This window comes from Melanaphis sacchari, unplaced genomic scaffold (genome assembly GCF_002803265.2).
Source record: "Melanaphis sacchari strain LSU unplaced genomic scaffold, SCAv2.0 Contig0_pilon_pilon, whole genome shotgun sequence".
Classification (NCBI taxonomy): Eukaryota; Metazoa; Arthropoda; class Insecta; order Hemiptera; family Aphididae; genus Melanaphis; species Melanaphis sacchari.
This window is the reverse complement of record NW_020270366.1, coordinates 1936162-1959279: the sequence shown is the minus strand read 5'-3', so window position 1 is coordinate 1959279 and position 23118 is coordinate 1936162. Positions and strand designations below refer to the sequence as shown.

General features: G+C 27.1%; 2 protein-coding genes across 3 annotated transcripts in view; one reads left to right on the top strand and one right to left on the bottom strand.

Moving 5' to 3' along the window:
* Positions 1-23118, bottom strand: part of LOC112602814 (heterogeneous nuclear ribonucleoprotein C-like 3) — a 125892-nt gene that overhangs the window by 47957 nt on the left and 54817 nt on the right. For both annotated transcript variants that reach the window (XM_025351172.1, XM_025351252.1), the window contains one exon: positions 2203-2310. In XM_025351172.1, the coding sequence (XP_025206957.1) occupies positions 2203-2310 (108 nt within the window). The remainder of the gene's footprint in view (positions 1-2202; positions 2311-23118) is intronic.
* LOC112602758 (glutaryl-CoA dehydrogenase, mitochondrial) lies at positions 12919-18533 on the top strand. Its single transcript, XM_025351065.1, has 4 exons — positions 12919-13101; positions 16477-16820; positions 17226-17665; positions 17807-18533. The coding sequence occupies exons 1-4, from the start codon at positions 13093-13095 to the stop codon at positions 18259-18261; spliced, it is 1248 nt and encodes a 415-aa protein (XP_025206850.1). The 5' UTR covers positions 12919-13092; the 3' UTR covers positions 18262-18533.

Genomic DNA, 23118 nt, shown 5'->3' with positions numbered 1-23118 from the left:
TTGCAACCCTATTTTTAAAATTTAATTTTTTGTTAAAAATATTTATGAGTAACTTAATGTAAAATTTTTTTACCTAAAAAATAAATAAATCATGTTTTAAAAATCCTAATGCTTTTTATGAATATTCTGTTTACTACAACTTTTCATATGTAAATTACAACAAATCAGTTTTCTCAAAAATGATATTGCAAAATATTCCTAGTTTCTCGTAGATTTTCCTATTAATTATTTTTAATTTTTTAAATAAATAAAATAGAAATAAATCTCATAAACATGACGATAGAAAGAACACATTATTATAAAATCAATAAATTCCTCGGTCGGAAACAAAAGCTAAGACATTTCAATTAAACCAATAGTATTTAATGTTTATAATCTCATAATGATGTTATTTATATAAACTTGCTATTATTTATTTATATGTTTGGTTTCCTAATTCATCAATAGTGTTATAATTTGATTATACTTTTGTTATTTCATTTTTAAATAATAGTAATGTGAAGGTTTCAAACCTTGTCCAAATTAAAAAATATATATATGAAGGAAATACCTACTCACTTGAAGCAGGTGCTGTTTATAATTATAAACTACTTATATGATATATCTTATAATTTTTTTAGAGTTATATATGTGTTTTATCCATTACCTTCTCTATTTAATTTCTTTTGACTCAATGTTTAATATGTATTCTCAAATTTAGCTCAAGGTGCAACTGAGAAAAATTCGACTTTCTCGACAAACGGGTAGAATCAGAATCACAAAAATCATCAAAGTCATGAAGTTCCTACAAACATTGAATAATAAATATTTGCTCAAAAATAAATACAAAATTCTGTTTAGGGAACAAGGTATTGCATAGTAAATCTCAAATCTCACCTTATATACAAATTGCTAATATAAAAATAATCATTTTACTACGTATTAATTTATAAAAAGAAAATTGTACTTAATATACAGTTATAACTATTATTAGAGACTACAGTTATTAGGTACATTTTTTGCCTATAGTTATTATATGCATAATAATATATCACATATATATATTATTATACATAAACGTATCGCTAAGGTTTCTTTGAAGAAGAAGCCCTACATATAATATACGATGGTACTTAGAGTTATTTACCAAGCATCATTTTTTTTTCATGCGAATCCCTATAAAGTATATATTATTATTATTATTATTATTATTATATATTATCATCAAGTGAATAATGTGAATATGTATTGTTCGAACTTTTTGTACTCGACAACGTTAATAATACTTCAAATAAAAATAAAATATATCTATGATAATTGTTATAAAATATAGATAAGTTTAAACATTTTTTTAGTTAATAGTTATAATTATAGTTTATTCTTAAAGTAGAATTAATAAATTATTACTTTAATTTACCTACATAGTATACTTAATACACATTTAATAAAAAAAAAATTATTCTCATATTGAATAAATATGATAGAAATACAATTTAGTTTTTTATATTTGTACGTTTCATACACATAACTTAAATTGACTAATGCTATTTGAGACTTAAAATAAATATAATAACATGATATATCATATATTATGATCAATTCTTTAATAAGTTTTTTAGTTTTAGATAAAACAATAATTATGGATTCCTAACTTAAAGATATTTTTACAAGTATATTTATTACTTTTTTTGTACAGTTATACATAGTATCAAAATTATAATAATTTATATTATATTTAGTTTAGCTATTTTAATATCAATCAACTCATCAATTTTTTGTTATAAGGATTCGCTTTAAAAAAAAAGTATATTTTTTATGATCTGATAATCTGAGTTGGCAGTAATTAATAATTATTTCCGTCGCTTAACATATGCATAATTTATTACGTCACTTTGAAAAGTTTATTAATAGATAAAATATTATTTGTGAAGACGTTAATAAATATATTACAAAGAATTTGAAGAATCCTCCACCAAAGTACATTATAAAAATTAACATTAATTGTTAATGCATCAAATCAGAAAATTTTAGAATATTATATTTATTTTTTAGTCTAATATTAATTATTATAGATATAAATAGACATATAACAAAATGTAAATAAACGAAAAAATAAGTGTAACAGAAATGATAATAAAGATAGTAAATTAAAAAACTAGTGAGGATATGCTACTCGAACAACACATTTAGGAGATATTGTAATAGGTATATCGTAATAATTACCCAATGTTTGTCCCAAAACTGTCCGGGAATCTTCTCCAACACAAGCACTACGAGCGTCAAAGGGATTAGTGAACTGAACGAAAGCAAATCCTTTGTGCATCGATATACCTGAAACACGAACGAAATAAATTGTAATAACGACGATGATGATGATAATAATAATAATAATAACGATATAACGTTAATTAAACACAGGTGGTGATGGTTGGGGACTGTAAGTGCACCCGCCTCTTACACCGCTATTACCATTCAACCTTCTCTTCTTAACACAACGGCGGAATCGTAGAAAACCTTTCAGTCGATTACCGACCGTATATATATATATATATATATATATATATATATAGTACGGTATTAAATGGTTTTAATATTATTATAACATTTTATATAAATACCGTAAGCAATAGTTATATTAATATTTACCAGCATTGTTTACTTGCCGGCAATATGTACGCGCGTGTCTTTCAAAGGGAAACTATGCGTACACTTTATAACAATAATGATAATAAATAATAATAATATTAATAATATACTATTATATCTGTTCAAGAAAAGGATCCTGGAAAGAGAGACGGTATATTTCGACTTAGAATAGCTGTTATGCATCGCGCCAAGATTTTTCGTAGAAACGTATCGTTTATTCAAAGAAATATACCGCTTATAAGTTATTTTGACCTAAAATACAATCAGGACGATTCAATTTTCCGTTGTGTGTATTTCATGATTAAATATTTTTAGATAATAATTATATATCTGCAGTGTTTACTATATAGTTACTAATATAATGCAAATATTATGGACATTTTTTTCTAAGCACGCGTACACTTTTTTCAGACATCATTATCAGTTCTACGAATTAACAAAACATTTAAAAAAGTGCTAGACGAAATTCAAGGAAACGCAGTTGAATAAAAATATGATATTCGAAGATATTCGTAACGATATTATATTCATACGAAATTAAACTTTTTAATCTAAAGTTGTTAGCGTTCTTAATAGATATGCTTACATGCTGCCACTCTAACCTAGGGTGATCAAATGTCCCGTCTAAAACGGGATTGTTCCTTTTTAAATCATCATGTCCCGTTATCACGACAAACTTCAAACGGGACATTTTTTATCCGGTTTTTAGAAGATGATCCTGTTTCAACCCTGTTTTATCATATTATATTTTTTAAAAAAATCAATGTATGAAACAAATCTAAAATAGTTTTTTAACCAAAGTTATAAATAAAAGATAACAGTTTTCGTGGAATGAGGATCGAAAGCCGGTGCCGATGAACAATTCAATTAGCGATAAGCGTGAAACAGAAAAATGACGTGATGTATTTAAAACGCTAGAAACAAATGGAATTTCCGTCAACAACCCTTCAACATTAATTATCAAATACTCATAGCTATTCCTGAAATAAACTGCATCTGAAGAAAATGTATTATCAATAATAAAATATGTATTGTGAACAAATAAAAAAAACCGTTTTCATGTTAAACCATTAGATCGTTAATTATTACGAAAAAAACGTTTTAAAAATTTAATTTCACATGTTTATGAATTTATTTTAAAGCACCCTAAATAACATTCAAAAAGTTCTTCATAAAATTATAAAAAAAGAGTGAAATATGTGAAAGAAGAATTATCAAATTCATAAAATAATGAAGGTAGCTGATGATGTAATTTCCCTGATTGTTGTTAAAAAAAAAAATATATTAGTTTTAAAATACAATATTTTGTTGTTTAATGATAATTAAAAAATTAATTGGTTACTCAAAAAGGGTAATGTAATAATAAAAACAATTGTTTATATGACACAAATTTGGACTTCTACACTACAGTTGTGTGCGTATAAATGAATGTACATGTGAGATTTTTTGATGAAGGGGATTTTTGGAAGGGAAATAACAACTGACCTTTTTTTATTTTCTTTAAATGTATGAGTGTCCCCAAACATTTTTCTAGAGGGAGAGGGAATTAGTTTAAAAAATAAATAAAGATTTTTTTATACATTTTTTTTTATAGTACATTATCATGTTTTGTTATTATTACAATTAGGTATTATTATTATACGTTTTATTTATAGAACATTATTATGTTTCGTCAATATAACATTAAATTATTACAATTAGGAAATAAATTTAAAATTCTAGGGGGGCAAGTGCCCCGTCTTGTTCTCTCCCCTAAGGACGCTCACGTTTAAATGGTTTATCGATAATGTATATAAATACACAAAAAAGTTTTCTTTTTTTTTTTTTTGTAAAATACTAGGCTTATAAGTCATTCACATAAAGTTAATATATATATATGTATTATTTTTTTTTGAAACTTATTCAATTTTAAAAACTAAGATACAATATAATATGATATTATTATATGGTATTATAGGTACAATATAGTGCTGTAATACAGCAATAAAATTGATGTCTTACAATTTAAAACATTATAGAATTAACTTAAAATTGGTCCTTTTACCTATCAATATTATTTTATGTAAACTAATAAAAACTGTGTTTATTATTAAATTGTATTTATTTTTTTTTTAATAAATTAGTAAGATTATTTTATTATACCTATTTTAACTATAAAAAAACAGATGTCTACTGTGAGGTTATGCTGCTGAAATATCTTGAAAATGAAAGTGCCGTAAGCGATATTATACAGAGAAAATGAACAAATATCTGACTCAAACAGAAAACACGAGTTCGCGACGGCCGCCGGGGGGGTAGGTATATATACACACGACCAAACAACGTGCGTGCATTTGAAATGGGGAAAACGAGTAAAAAAGTATGATATCAAAAGATTTTCGAGAAATAAAAATAATATGTACAGTTTGACAAAATGAAAAAAATAAAAACTTTTTGATAGTGTTGTGGCTATTGAAAATTGAAATAATATTAAACATTCACACAGCCAGCTTGTAATTTAATGTCATTAACAGCATATTTTTGTACTATATTATATTATTTGAACATTAAACGTGAACATAAAATATAAATTTAATAGGAATCTCAGGTCACATAATATCGTGGATAATATAATATAGTGTTAAAGGTATTAAATATTTTTAATAAAATTCCTTTATATACGATATTTGTAAGTATATTACACCCGTTTACGGTATTTACATTACATTTTAAATACTAATCACTGTTATAAATTATAATAATCAGTATTTATTAGTTATAATTAAAATACTAGAATCAGGAATTAAGGGTAATCCTTTACAGTTAATGATTTTACCAAACATTTTTAAAAAGATTGTTATTATATTTTATGTATGAACTACGCAATAAAGTACATGCTATAACAATAATAATTATAATATTTTTACTATTTATATGACTAATATTTAGGTTCCTATACTATTTAGTGGGACCATGATGGAAATAAACATTATATTTTCGACTATTCATCCGCTAGCATAAATTTTTGATGTTTATTAATGCTTTAATATTAAATATCTATTTTATGCTAAAAATGTGTAAAAAGTGTCTAGCTAAATGCTAATATTTTTAAAACACAAATGTAAGTCATTAATCACCATTTATAAATCTTATCTTGACAGCGATTTCAGCAATACAAATAATTAATAGGTTACAAAAATATAAAATGAGGTTATAAATAACAATGTTAGGATTTTATGAATCATACATTTTAAAAAAGTAATTTTTTTTTTCATTTTTAAAAAAGAAATATTCACAATTTGTATAGGTATATATTATAAATAAGTAAAAATTTTATTACAATAAAATATGGTATAGAATGTGTTTCTTAATGAACTCAACACATTTTGTAATTTATTTGTTTTGGATAACATTTTTTTTTTTTTTTATAAGGTCACTTAGCTAATATTGCTTTAAACGGTACAAGGGGATGATTAAATTGCATAAAGATTTGAGGTTGTAGATTAGGTAATGAATTTGGGTGGTTAATTGTCATCGCGTAGAATTTTTTACTGCGCTAATATGGTAACTATAACTGTAATACTACGTAATAATAATATCGATTAAAAGGATTGTAGAACTTAACTTTTTAGCAGTATTCTAAAGCCTAATTAGCCCATAAGTTAAGCCCGTTCATATAATTTTATTGTATAATAAAATGTTAGTCCTTTGTAAAAGTTTAAAACCTATAATATTATATTTCTCAAAATATTAAGACGTAAGTTTAACGATTTACATTTTGTTTTTAAATGATAGAACTAATTTAAATGTTTTTAAGGTGTTTAGTTCTATATATGGATATTCAATATTGTCTTGTTAAGATATTACGTAGTTGTTGATACATATTATGAAATACTTGTTGATGGAGCAAAGTATGAAGATTATGCGGCTAAATTTGATTTTATTAATTTTAACTATTTAGAGAAGAAACCAACTTTAGAGTATTAAAACATAATTATTGAGAATTGGTTAGTCTAGATTCAAAGAAAAAATATCAGTGTTGTCAAAGAAAGTAATAATGTAAGTATCAGTCTTCTGAGTTATATTCAAAGTAAAAATTGAAAATATTATATTGCATGCAGTGTAAGAGCTTATAATATACTTCCATGGAGATATATTTCCCGAAATAGGATATGTATGTGAATTGTTGTCTTCATATTAAACTATAAATGTGCGATTGGTTATGAAGGATTTATGTGTGAAAAATAAAGTAAAAAGAAAATTAAGAAAATAAAGGCTGTTGTTATCGCACAGATATCTCGTCATTGTAGTTTAGTTTACTAGTTCACCAGGAATTTCCAATGTCAAATGGCATTATTCGCTTAGTGTTTATTAAAAGTCAAGAGTTTAGTATTGTTGTTTAATCAACAATCGTAGTAGAATTACCTAACAATCTAAGCATGTGATTAGTGTAATGTAAATACCGCTGTTAAAATTATTGTTTTTGAATATTAATCTTTAATTATTTACTTTTAATATGAACTTATGGCTAAAAATTAATTAACTAAATTTGAAATAATTATTATACAAATTAATAGTGTAAACAAATATATGGGTAGATTAGGTTACTGTAAATACCTTATTTTTTATATAGATAAATCTCTGGTATCAGATTAAATTTCTCGTAAAATATAAAATTTGTGTACGCTAACTCAACGAGTATAATAATTATAAGTTCCAATGTCATTATTTTAATTATTGATTTATACAAATTTTATTAAAATAATTTGTACACTATACACCGACAGATTGTAAAATATACGATATATTGTATTAATAATTTATAGATGAAAGTATAAAAACAACACTAATATTTAATAATTTCAACTTCAACAGAACAATCTGTAAGTCCAAACCAATGGTAGGTAAAGTTGAAAAATAATAAATGGTTTTTATGAATACCTGCACATCTAGCAAAACGTCATATTATATAAATACCTACAAAACATAATATAAATTAAATTTGGTTTGATATAAATACTCTTTGAAAATTATTATTTAATTTTATTTTACCTGCATAATTTTTTACAACCTTTAAAATTAATTAATTGTTTATTAATTGAATGTATAATAAACGTTTTGATTGACTAATAGTATTATTACTTAAAATTTATCGTTCGTTAATCTATTGGATAATGCACGTACTACCTATTACCTTTCAAAATTAAATTTGTAGTATTTAAAAATATATATTTAATACGTTAATTGGATAAAATGCTCGTTAATTAGATTTTTACAAAATAATTAAAAATATAACATTTTCTTTTCTTAATTAATTTTAAATGCAATTCAATTAAATTGTTAAATTCATAATTTAAACAAGTGACAGTTCGTTTTTGGGCTGTCTTGTATTTTCCGTACTTCAAGTAATTAATCTGGAAAAAAAATACTAAAATGTCATAATAATAATTGTATTATTTTAATTTTAATAAAAAACGGTTTTAATGTAACACTCATTACAGTAATTATTTTTTTAATTTAAGAAAAATAAAAAACTTGTCGATTATGTAAAATAAGACAAAAATTATAGGTATTTTATTTTTTAAATATGTCTATATGACTATTTCATATGATTTTACATATTGTCACGCATTTTTCGATAAATTCTAACCAAAGTTTCCTCAAAACGCAAAAGTATTCAAGATCCAGTTATAGATTGTAGGGACGCAGCTTGTGTAATACTATGCATAATATAAAATATAGCTATACGTCGTTGATTGTTGGTCATTTACCTATCCGATAACCAACGATCATGACCTACGTAAGGTTAGAGGTAACAGAATCATTTTTAAACTTTTTTTACATTCTAAAAATGCGTTGTCTGGACTCTAGATTCTGGAATACAATACAAAGTTTTTTTATGTAATACATTTACACGGTATTGACTACTAACTAGTAATGTTATACTACGACTGCGGAGTATGATGAATTGATGACCATCATTGCATTATGTGCTCAGAATCTATTCAATGCACTTTATAAGCAGGTAACTGATTTTAATTTCGCTTTGTGATTTTAGCGATATAAATAGCTATTACACGGCTCATGCATAATATTATTTCAGAATTGTTTATGAAAATAAAAAAATAATTATAAACAATCCGTTGTCAATAATCTATAATATAAACGTAAAATGATAATTAATATAATCTCAAAATAATTTAATATATCAATAAGTTATATTACAAATTTTAAACGACAATGTCTTATTCTATTGCATTTAAATGTTAGTAGTACCTACCTAACGGCTTATATATAATAATATATACTATTACATACGAGTATAAGTATCGACAGATTACGTACATAAAATATTCTTGAATAATATAACCATTGATAATAGAATATACATAAATAAATAATATATTAATATATTAATAATATATTTATTAATAATAAATATATATTCTATAATCAATGATATAACTAATCACATAAGACAATCAATGCTTTTGTAAAACCGTTTACCGTGTATATAATATATTATTATTTACCTTATAAGTAGGTATATCTATTTAGTTAAATCAGTGGTCGGCAATAGGCGGCCCGAAAAAGAAAAGTAATTGGACCATAAAAATTATTTTTTTAAATAATGCTGGTTTTTCACACATATACTAAGTATATATTTTATCTATTTTATGATGTATTTAGAAATTACGATGGTATTTATCGTTTATTGCTATTTACAATAATATTTGCGATAACACAACAATTATTAACTAATATCTGAGTTTTTACTGGCCCTCGACATTTTTTTTTTTTTTTTTTTTGATTTTCTAGACCTCCATAGAATTTAATTGCCGACCCCTGAATTAAATTATTAATTTGAAATTGAAGACTAGTAGTTCTCATCCAATGTTACTGTTATCTAATAACTAAAAAATATTTAAGTTTATCTATTTTAATTAATTTATTATATTTCTGATTATTCGTTTACCTATTATTTCTAAATACTCAAAATTTACAAATTATTTTAGTTGACCAGCTTCGTTGACCGTCGCAGTTAACGTAAATAATTTTGATTTAATATTAATTTAATATTTATTAGTTTTTTTTTTTTTTTTAGTCTTATTTCTTTATTAACATACAAATTTGTCTTTTATTTTAGCATTTCAATTTCACAATAAATCTAAAATATTTAAAATAACAAATTTTTCTTATTAGTTTTTAAGTTTTTATTATATGCCAATGTCAGAAAACAAGCACGTAAAAAAAATGTTTTCTGATAATGTAAATATAATATTGTGAAAGTGCGCTCTATGAAGTGTTATTTGACCATAGATAATAATTACCTACTTTCAAATTACAAGCATATCGATTTTTATTTTTATTATGACGTTTTAAGAACAAGTAGATAATAATTAAATAACATACTCATACATCTGAAATTAAAATAGGATGATTATCGATATAAAATTGTGGCATGTATATATAACATATTATTATAATAAGATAGGACTAGACAAACTTTAAAAAATTCCGTACTCTTTTAATACAACCATTACAATAATGACTTATTATTTTAATGATATTACTTGTACACCAAGCTCAAAGATAATTAAGTTACTTTTTTTTTTAAATGTTTTATTTTTAACCCTCTCCCCTCAAGTCATTGTTTAAATTTTTTCATACAATTGATACCATTTATATCTGCATCAGTAAAACCTTAAACCTTAGCTCCTCGTACTTGTATTCATAATTCCTCCCTCAGAATAAAAAACAAGAAGAGAATTTAACTAGTAAGTAGCTCTTGGAAAATTCAAATCAATTATACACGCACACACACACATAAATATATATAACTAATACAGTAATTCTCAGAAGGAAACTAAAAACATATAAATACATTGAAGGTATTTAATTTTTATTATTCTGTAATTACAATAAAAATATTTATTTATTATTAAATTTCGTTTTTCCTAATATTTTAATGATTTTAAATTTTATATTGAAAAAAATTAAACTTTTTCTGCGTGTAAACTATATTGAATTTTTCAAAATAATTCATCTAACTTACCTATTGTGATTAAAATTATATCATTTAAAATATTTTCAATATTGTTTTCTTATTGTTTACGATAGATATTAGTGAGATTATTTAAAAATAAAAATAAAAAAAAAGAACTGTTTTAAATTTGTTAATGCTTAGCGTTTCAATACTTAAATAATCTATATACAGTGAAACCCCTGAATAGCGGACACTCTCGGTCGCTGAAATTTTATCCATTATTTAGACTATTTAGAGGAAAACATTTTTTTCAATAAATAAATAAATTCAATAATTTTATTTTATATTATTTTTATATTAATTAAACACACGATAAAACTAACATTTATGAAAAAAAAACTAGTTAACTAAATTTGTATTTTGTTTTTACATTAATTAAATACATCTTAAAAAAATGGCCAGATTGAAATGCCCAAGAATGCCCATATTTGTATTTGATATTTGAAATTCCAGAATGTTTATTTTTTCTTTTAGAGTTAATCGTTTTCTTTTGCTGGCCATAGCGCACTACAATAAACGTTCGTATATTGGCATTACAAACACAACTAAACATACATAGGACAATGCATTAGTTACAATGTTTCGTTGATGTGATAATATTTCAATGACTGAACGGATAAGATAAGACTTTCATATACAGTTTAATAATGTACACATAGGATAATTTAATAATTGAGATTTTTATTCAGGTATTCCAAAATAATTCTTAATTTAAGATAAAAATAATTAATACCAGTGTCATGAAAGTGTCCGTTATTTAGGGTGTCCTGTATTTAGAGGTTTTCCTATACATAAATAATGAAAATGTCCCCGTCCCCGAAAAAACGTCCGCTATTTGGAATTGTCCGCTATTTAGAGGTGTCCATTAAGGGAAGTTTCACTGTATATATATTTATAGGGAGTTCATGATGTCGCATTTCGTTTTTTTATTGACTGAGAACTAAGAATTCGCGGGTTCTGTGTATACTTACCCTTAATTGCATATAGTTGCATTCATGCAACATTATTATTTTTATTTTTTTCTGTTCTTAGAACTACTGGTATGTATAGTTTGATTACACCATTGTATTCGTCAAATAATTCTGATTATTTTGATATCATATTTGTTTACTGTTAAGTGTTTATTTATACTTTAATAATTCCCTGAAACTAATGAGTGATTGTACGTTGACCAAATGGATATATGATAACTTTGGAGAATCATAATATTGAAAATATATGTGATATCAATAATCAAAAAATGTGTATCGCTTATCGTACATCTAAACTATGTTGTACAACTGTCGTTTAGGTTTTTTCGATAAATGGTACAATGATAATCCATGATAAGCTCCGGTTGCACGAATGCAACTATATGCGTACAAACTTCTTATCTGTCTACACACGCTATCCACTTGTTTGTTGATTACAAAATAATTACAAAACATGCTTATAATTACAAAACGTTTTATATTACCTATATTTTTTACTTTCTAGACACATTATTATGTTCTGTGCTAGACACTAGTTTTATAAATAATATTGTACGTGTTTTAGTTTTTATATTTTTATATTACAATGTCGAATCATAAAGGTCTTACTGAACAAGAAATGCTTTATGCGCTGTTTGAAATACCAGTGGATTCTGATGATGAATTTGATGAAAATGACTTTGATGAACTAAATGAGTTTGTAACTGTAGAAGATATGGATGGTTATTTAAATTCTAATGAAGTAGAACTACCTGTCATAGATGAAAATTTGGTATTTGTTGAATCTTTAAATCATAATAATCCTATTGTTATATCTGTACCTCATGATGTAACTGATGATGTATTGCTGCCCTCTACTTATAGTAATAATTTTTCTGAAAATACCACTCAACCCACTGTAGTTAGAATAAGAATAATAAAAGTTGTTAAAATTAAAATTAAAAAAATAATATACATATGGAAATAGAAATAATAATAAATTAAAGTTGGTGCGCATATAGTTGCATTTGTGCAACGGACTTAAAAGCTGTGCTTTTCAAGTTTGGATTTTAAGTTGGAATTTTTAAATTATTTTTAACAAACTCCCCATACTCAAATTAATCAAAAACATTTATTTTCAGCAAGAAAAAAAAAATCATGCAATTAAGGGTTAATAATATTATTATTATTACTTCAAATTATGATACTGCGTTTTACCGGGTACGTTGGTCAAACTGTACTCGACCCACCAACCAACTGATAACCATTCACCTGTTTATCAGTTACACGAATGTTCGCAATGATTGATAACGCGTATCGGTTTTTATTTTTCGTCTAATAGCATAATGTAAGTTGTCTGCGCAGTTATGTTTTTTTTTTATTTGCTACGATTGTCAATCACCATCATCTGACTAGTAATTGTAGATAACTATCCTGAATATTTTATACAATATTTATTAACCACCTGCAAAATTGTTCCGGTATTCCGTCATGATGCAGGTAAAATTTATTTTTACAAATTACAAATTATCTAATTAAAACTTACTTAAGATTATTACTTTTCTGGTATAATTATTTAAAAGATTTTCGCCCTGTTTAAAACATGTCATTTTTTGAATACGAATGTTTCAGCAAATCGATATTATAATATGAAAATAGTTTTTTACATAAGTCATTACTTCCAACTGAATATAAATACGTAATAATATAAACTAATAGGTACTGACAGGTCTTATTACATTTAAGTACTTAACTTACCTATGGTTATCGATTAAAACTATGAATAAGTTAGGTTATAATGCATCAATATAAAATACTATATCCGATTTCTGCTTTAACATATAACATTATAACTATTTGTAAATTTGATATTTCAACAATAATATTTAAATAAATTTTATTAAATATATTTATAATATTATTTACAAAAATATAAACAAAACGGATTTATAAGATTATTGTCGAAGTTTCTTAAAAAAATATTGTTGCTACATTATTATATTATTATGACGATAATTTATAGAATAGAGTAAACATAATAAAACCTACATAACATAATAAGTTATTGATGAAACCTTACCTTATAATAATAGCTATATTAACTTTTTAGATATTATCGTTAGATTTCTTTAAACATAAACGATGAAGCTAAGAGTTTTGACGTTCTTTTACCTCCATCTATTATTTGTTAAAACCTATATATTATTATTATTTATTACGATTTATTCGGGATCGCAGATATAGATTTATAAATATAGATTATGTTTACCTTCCTTGGAATACCGGAGTCTACGTGTGTTATTTTTACATTTAATGATGATATTCTTTCCGTATTTGATGTACTGAAGTATAAATGTATAAATATATTTTCTTACCCGATGGGTGTTGAAAACCGGATGCTTTAATAATTAAGATGTGAATTTAACACGCATTAGATGAATAAAATAAGAATAATAATTTGAATAAGATTTATAACATTAATATAAACTTTACAACAATTGAAAGATCAATTTGGATTGTTGATTTAATGCTCTCTTTCTGTTGAAAATAATGGCAGTGAGCTTCTGTGTGGAAAGGATGGTGACTAGATGTAGACTACTCGGTGGAGACAGAATCCTTGATGGAGACATGACTAACTTTAATGTCAGAATAGGGGTTCTACTTATAGACTTGATCTCTTACTTGTTGTTCCATTTTAATTTGTTACTGTTTATTTTATATAAATACATTTGTATTATAAAAATATATTTTTTTATGATAGAAAGTACTAAACAAATAAAAATTATATTATTACTAATTATTGTTCGGTAATTATTTTAATATATAATATGAGTTTGTAAATACGCATGTACCTATATTGAATGCTATTGGTAATTTGTTAGATATTATATAGTATAATTATAAATATAAATATTACTGATATAATTTTGATTGTTATGATATTGTTTACGAATATGATTATTTACTTAAGCATTAAGATCGATGATGAATAATATGATATTTAATTCTGAAACTTTGTGGCGTAATAATATGAATATCATTATTTATTACAAATATTAGAACTAAAAATGTTATCACAGTAATATTATCTACTTACAATATTAATCTAGTTTGTAGAGAGTTCCTAATTTTAGTCTGTATTTTATTTAATTTTGTATTAATGTGTTATAATTTATAACATGGTAATTAAAAATATAAAAATGAACCAACGTAATATGTATCATCTTTGTATAATACTTCTAATCGGTATTAATTTGTATACATTAGCATAAATAGTTTCAATAAGTCGTGTATTTAACATACTACATACCTATGTCGTATATTATAAACTGTCAGTGATGATGATGTCACAGAACGCGTGTATGTTCTATTATTTATTTATAATATATTATTAACTCGAACAATTATACGTTTTTTGCGTGTTTAAAATATTTGAACGACGTTATCGCGTGCGATTTTGTACTTTTATACTTAATATTTTTCACCCAGCTCTTCATAATTTTGCATTATTATTTATTACATTCCTCTATTCAATAACTTAAACGGAAAATATTTATCTACTGTTATATTGATTTTAAGACATAATGTAAATGACTTGTGTTTAAAGCTTATATTTAAACAAAAGTTACCTTTCCTTTAATAAATGGTTTGTTATACATAATATATAATATGCATGTATTTATATTACAATTTTTATATTATCAAGTATTTATATAGTTTATATTTATACATAATACTATTTATTACTTTTAGCATTAATTCATTGTTCAACGATAATAGCCGATTTATTTGAACCGGAGATAGATATTATTTCGAGTACATTTTCAGATATTTAGTAACCGATGAAGTGTTGTAACTACGATAAAAATCATTAAAAATGTTAACAATTGTCTGTCAACTGACTACTGTATACAAGCCAATTGGTAGGAAAAACAACTCGTGCAGGCTGGTTTTTTGCGTGTTTGAGACACATATTTTAAATATGTAAAACGATGTTGGCAAATAGACACTGTTTTTGACGTTTTCATTTTTCTTTTCCTCGGTTTCGGTTATACACACAAAATTAGTATTTTCTATTTAGTAGAATCAAGACTCTAAAAAATGGTTTAATCATATTGTAATCATATACGAATTAAATATAAAAGTTATAACATTCTCCAGTAGTATGATGTATTTAAACATATAAAGGGGAATTCGACCATCAATTTATATATATTTTTCCTAGACGGTTTAAGCCTATATCACTTGAAACTTAGCTTACACGCTTCCTTAATGAATAACTGGTTATACTTGAACCCTAATAATTAAATTAAATTAAATTTGAAATAACGAGGGCGTAAGGGTCATAATATATTGATGTACTTGTGTAGTGGTTTTTTTTATGATTTCTTATAATTATTTTGTTTTTTCGTCTTAATTTAAATGATTTTAACATCATATTAGAATTTATCCCGAAGTCGGAAACTTGGCTAGAATAAAAACATTATTTAAAAAAAAGAAATGGTTCATTATTCAACACGGTTCTTAGTTGCCTACTGTTGCCATCGTTGCTTTTATCATACGCCAGTGGTTTTGACTGCATAAGCTTATATCCCTGTTTTCACAGTCAGTTGAATGGCAATAGTAAAAATATTAATGTAATTAATTTTTTTTTCTCTAAAATGTATTTAAATTAAATTTAAAAATATTTAAAATTATTAAAAAAATCAAAATACGTTATATTATTGTAAGAATTTTATTTTTGTTTTGTTAATTGAGAGCGATTCATTTTTTAAATAATTTTAAACAAAAAATATGGATTTGATTGTTAATGAACTTTCACTGATGAATTTAAATTAAACATTTCATAATATATTATGCATGCATTTTTTTTAGAAATCAGCATTGATGGTCTTGAGACATTATTTGCGACGTAGTTGTGTGCGTTACGCATCGAATACTCCGTATTTTGATTGGGAAGATGCGCTAAATCTCGATCATAATTTAACGGCTGAAGAACGACAATTGAAGGCCTCGTTCAGAGACTTCTGTCAGAAAGCACTCATGCCTAGAATATTGAAATCAAATCGTGATGGCGTGTACGAAAAAGAAGTTCTCAAAGACATGGCATCAATGGGCGCATTGGGATGTACAATCGGGGCTTACGGTTGTACCAAAGTGTCACAGGTCGGATACGGTCTAATCGCTAGAGAAGTGGAAAGAGTCGACAGTGCTTATAGGTTAGACAGTATTCATTTAATGTAGTTTGGGGGAGGGTCCGTGAAGTAATAACTATATGTAGATGAATATATAGGTACTTTAAAATTTAGTTGTCATTAAAATCAATAGTAATAGAACTTGTTAAGCAATATTATGGTGAAAAATAAAATAATCGAATTATTAAGATATCAATCATGTGAAATATGTATAGATTTCACTTTTATTCAATAATTTAAATTTACTGTTAGACGTGTATCAAAATTCGAGAAAAATGGGATTTTTTATTGTGGTTAATTTTAATGTGTTACACCTACTTGATATTTTCCCCAAGCGAGCAATCCCTCTTTAACAAATTATTAGGTATTATAAAACCACCTCGCCCTACTATCACCATTGACAGGTATGGGTGATTAATTTGGTTTTAGATCTGCTCTGAGCGTCCAGTCATCGCTCGTCATGCATGCGATAAACGCATACGGAACCGAAGATCAGCGGGAACGATACCTGCCACGGCTTGCCACCGCTGATCTGGTAGGTAGCTTTTGCTTAACCGAACCAAATGCTGGCAGTGACATCGGGAGGATGGAGAGCAAGGCAAGATACGATTCGGAGACCAAGTCGTACGTTTTGAACGGAGCTAAAACGTGGATAACTAACTCACCGGTTGCTGACGTGTTCGTTGTGTGGGCTAGGTGCGACGACAGCGTCGTCCGAGGATTTTTAGTAGATAGAGGCACAGCGGGTTTGTCAACCCCTGTCATACCTGGAAAAATGTCACTGAGGGCGTCCTGCACCGGATCTGTATACATGGACAATTGTATAGTGCCTGAGGACAGTCTTTTGCCCGGCGTCTCGGGTATGAGAGGTAAGGATTTTTGATTAAATATATGTTTATTATTTACTTATAGTTATAATAGTTATACATTACATAGCTGATATTTAATGTTATTTGGTCGAAATAATTATCGTAATAATCGTCATAATTTATCATCGTTACTATTGTCAGGTCCCTTTGGCTGTTTAAACCACGCCCGTTACGGAATCGCGTGGGGCGCTTTCGGGGCGGCTGAAGCGTGTTTGTCTGTTTCCCGATCCTACTGTCTGGATCGAAAACAATTCGGCAAACCATTGGCTGCTACTCAACTGATCCAAAAAAAATACGCCGATATGGTCACAGAAATATCTATCGGCTTGTTGGCGTGTTTGCAAGTTGGCAGGTTAAAAGAACAAGGATTAGAAACACCGGAAATGATATCGTTGATTAAAAGAAACTCTACTGGTAAAGCGTTGGACATTGCGAGGTGGGCGAGGGATACGCTCGGTGGAAACGGCATTAGCGACGAGTACCACGTGATCAGACATCTAATAAATTTGGAAACTGTAAACACCTACGAAGGCACCTACGACGTCCACGGTCTGGTATTGGGCAGAGCGATCACTGGTATACAAGCTTTTAAATAACTGCTGAAACTTTAACTTCGGAAATACACACTTATAAAAAAAAAAAAATATGCTGATTCTATGACTAAAACGATACTGAGCAGCTATAAACTTCATAAATCCATTCACCATTGTCGCTATCGGCTTATGATTATTACATAAACTACATGGCGGATGTATACTGACAGTCTTAATGTCTTTTGATTTTGTGCGTCTTATAGTACGTATACGTCGTATACCTTTGTTAATAATATATATGTGCATTATGTGTAATAAAATATTTTTATCTTTAAGATTTGATTTATTGTTTATAGAGGTTAATACCTACCGAATTCATACTATGATGACGTGTTTAGATTCCAATAATCCCCGAGAGAGAGTGTACGCACGCGCGCGGTTATGTGTGTGTATACGTGACTACAGTAATTTCAAAGGAGCGTAATATTTTTTAGGTTGCTGACAACTCACGATACTCAAATTAATAATTCTCTACTCGTCTTCCGCCGTTGTTTCTTATACTACTTAGGGTCGGCCGGTACTACCATGGCGTGTACCGCATGTATACATAGGAAGTGTATATCGCGTGGCAGAGGGGTTGGACTGTAGCGTTCTGCCGCCATATACCTTTTCGGAAACGCAATGGGGATGTTAACAAGTTTTGTCGATCCATACATTTGAAATGAGCTAAAAGCGTTGGCCGATCGTAACCCCTGACGAATACATGAATTTTATTCCGATTATCTTCTACGCGTGAAATTGGTCTTTTGACAGCGGCTCCGAAGTCTTAAAGTGCTTCTTTATATAAATTGGTAAAATAACCTCCCTTTTTTTTTTTTTTGCAATCAATACCTCTACTGAGCGCTTGCTATGTTACTTCTTTGATATTATATTTCTTGATTAACTTTCTACCATCTACCTATACTTTCCGCTATAGAGGTATATTAACATTATTGTTTCTACATTGTCAACGGTTTTTAAATCTCGCTAAAAGTTTGTTCATATAGATATTAAAATCAAAATTATATATATACATATACCATACAATGTATACATTTTTATTATAAAAAAAAACCTAATTATAGAATATTAATTAATGTTTCTGTTTTCAACGACAAGCAATTTATTTGCCAGATTATTATCTATTCAAATTAATATAATACCAAGTTTCGGGAAACTTATAAAATGTCATCGTGTTTGGGTTTAATGATTATTACGATTCCCGTTCATCACTGATTAAAGACTTTTCAATTACGGATCTAGAACTGAAATTCGAATATTTTATTAAATATTAATCACTTCATACTTATCAGAAATGAAAACGAAAACATTATTCGCAGCTTCATGTAATACATTATTCCAATTCCCAGGTGTAAAATAATTCCGTAACTGTTCGAACAAAATAACGTCATGTTTTTTAACAATTGAAAAATATCTGTATCTCGAAATGCCGACGGTTTCATAAAACAATTCGTTTATAAATATTGCAAATGAACATTAGCTTCCATATTTCGACCGTTCGACGATAGTCAAGACTGTTAACTGTCAAATGATGAATGAACAACGCAAAGGAGTTGCACGTCCACTCCCATCACGATTTAAAACCTCCAAAAGCCATGTCAGTCATTGATTATATTATTTTTTATTGTCGCTGTGACATATTCAAATACACGGGTAAAAAAATCGACTTTTGGGGTTTTCTTATGACGAACAATAATTATCAAAAATGAATCAACACATTCGAACTGAATATGTGACAAATTACATTTCAACCGAACACAAGATTTCTATTACAGAAACACACACGCGAACGATTATTGAAATTCGCAACCTCGATTACTATTATTATTATTATTATTATTGTTATTATCGTAATCGTTATAATATTATCGTCGCGACCGTCGTACAGATAGGCTGTTGGCTAAATAGGGACGCCGCACCACGCTCCGTTGTGCTTTTTCAGGGGGAGGCGAAGGTTGCAAGTTCGAGCCCCGGAGGTAGACATTATCTCGTGTGCCGCTATTTAACGTGCAGAGCACAGTGGCGGGGGATTGGAAGGGATGATTTTGGCCGTCGCGTTTATCGGACGCGTGGTTTACGCCATTGTGTTCGCCGCCGCCGGCCGTCAAATCGCTTGACTACTATACACAACATATATATATTTATTTATTATACATAATATACGCTTTAGAGTGGCTGATTTTAATTTAAAGCCACCATATATCTATTGTGTTTGCAACGTGCTCGCGCGACGTATTAACGCGTCACCCCCCCCCCCCCACCCGATCAACACCCAGCCCTTTTTACGTGGACCGTATAATAATACAGCGATATATGTATGTGCACGCGATATCGTATTGTATGCTCCATGTGTATTTGTGTATGTTTGCGCTTGTGTACGTATAAATTATTGTTTCAATAATGACTACGATTTGCGTAATAATAATAAAATTGTGAAAAAAAAAGGTTTTTCATCACTATATGCGACTACATTTATTAATATATATATATATATATATGTGTGTGTGTGTGTGTGTGTGTGTATATACATTTATAAAATACTGTGTATATATAAACGGGGCGTATTTTTTAAAAAATTAAACACAGTCGTTCCATCAAAATTATCTAATGTTTTTTTTTTTTTTTTTTTGGAAATATTTCTATTACCGACATAATTTGAAGTCATTAAAATAATTATTAAACGTTATTAGATATCTATATTACACTAAAGCTAATGACTTTCAAATTAGTTTATTTTATTTTTAAATTATGGATTCCTATAAATCTAGTTATTTGTTTTGATTTGCGTGTTTTTGTTTATGCTCGTTTTTTAAATCTAACTATGTATAACGTACATCATTTATTATTATTGTAAATAGGTTTAACCCGTTTAAAATCAAATAAAAATATTTAAAAATATATATTTTTACTTATTCTTTATCGTTATAATTTCTTGAATTTTTATTTTTTTGAATGACAGTAAATATTTATACATTTTTAATTTTATATTTCAAAATAAAATATTTTTCTGACAATTTGATTTTATAAAAATCAATTCACTAATGACCAGTTAATTTTTTGTGCTTATAAGTTATGAGTATTTAAAGTTTAGACGAGTGAAGTGAAATGGCAAAAAGGTACACCGTACACGTACCTAAACAGTACTGTAAAAAAATGTTAATATACTATTAGATTTAACTTGTCGTTTGTTATTTGATTTTTATGTTTTAAAATGTTCAGAAAATGAAATAAAAATGTATTTTTAATTACATTAAAAATAAAAAAATAATGAACTTATAAAACAATAAATATCAAAAAATCGAGAAAACATTATTTACTTTCAAGCACCCCTTGGTATGATGTAAAAAAAACTACAAAAACGTTAATCATTTTTTTTAGAATAAATAATAAACAATTTAACATTAAAGTGAAGTGTAATGAGCTATCAAATTACCATTAATTCTAAGAACTATTAGGAAATATGTTGATGTATGATATCAACGTTTCCTCAGACTAGTTATTGCTAATTATAATGTATTAAATATTTAAATGTATACAAATTGGAATCACTAATTTAATTATCATAATAAATAAAGTTTGACCTATCTTACACATATAATTATAGAGCATAATAATTGTAATGGTTCACACAATTGTCAATTGCACATACAAAAACAACTTTTAGAGGACGCAAAAAACGAGACCGTGACCAAATAATTGACGATGGAAAAAAGAAACGTGAACGCCACTTATAAGGAAGCTTCCAGCATAGCATAATCAGATATACTTGAGCTGTTGAGTTCACAGCATCTTCACACCTCATGCTTTTACATACACTTTTTATAATTGAGACTTAAATAATCATTTAGAAATCACGACTTGAAGAGACGGAGAGTAAGCACGCTACATAGAAAACTATTCTAAGAGCTAAAAGCACCTTTATTTGATTTTTACAATGTTTACCTTTATAAGGATCATTCTGTATTATTATCGTATTTTGGCAGACTATAGAACTTTTAGAAAACCTTTAACCATTCAAAATGTCTATTGGACCACTGACATGGTTATTTTGTCACACGAATTCCATTATCAAAACTTTAAAACACAAAGAATTTATTATTTGCTAGGTACACTCTTAGAACAATATATGTTTAATATATATATGTATAATGACACTACAAATAATACGATTTTTCGTACCAAACAATTCACAGTTTTTTGAATGTAAAATGGTTCTCAAAAATAATAATGTGGTAACTAAAATGAAATCTTATCACCGGTCGATAACAAAAAATTAAATATATCAAAAACCTAATCGTAGTATATATATAAAGTGAGGTGGCGTAATTACCGTACTTACGCTGTATATTTAACAAGATATTCAATTTAATATTAAGCACATATTATGTTTATTCGACACGGTGTTTCGGAATGTGTTTTAGCGCGGAGACGGCGGCAAATGTGTCTGACAACTATTATACATTGTTGTAAGCAAACTTTGTACTTAAGAAGATTAGAGGACCCTAATAGAAGCGTAGCGTGTTTGTCGGGTTAATATTATATACATTTTAAATGTACTGTAAATTATTTATTACACTGGAACGAGAAAATATTTTTGAAAAACTGACCGATGTGCTATTTTTATACGGCTAGCCAATAATAAATATATGTTTAAATCCCCCTCCCCTCATATAGCTAACACAATATTATATAAACACGGATTACGTACAAATAAACAGTTTTCATTTATTAACTGCGGTTGTCTAACCCTATTTTTGAAATGACCATTTGCGTGAGATTTACAGGTGGTTATTGGGAAAGTTTTGCCCGAACATCGACATCGCCACTTGGTGTTTAAGTTTCGTATATACAAGTTTAATT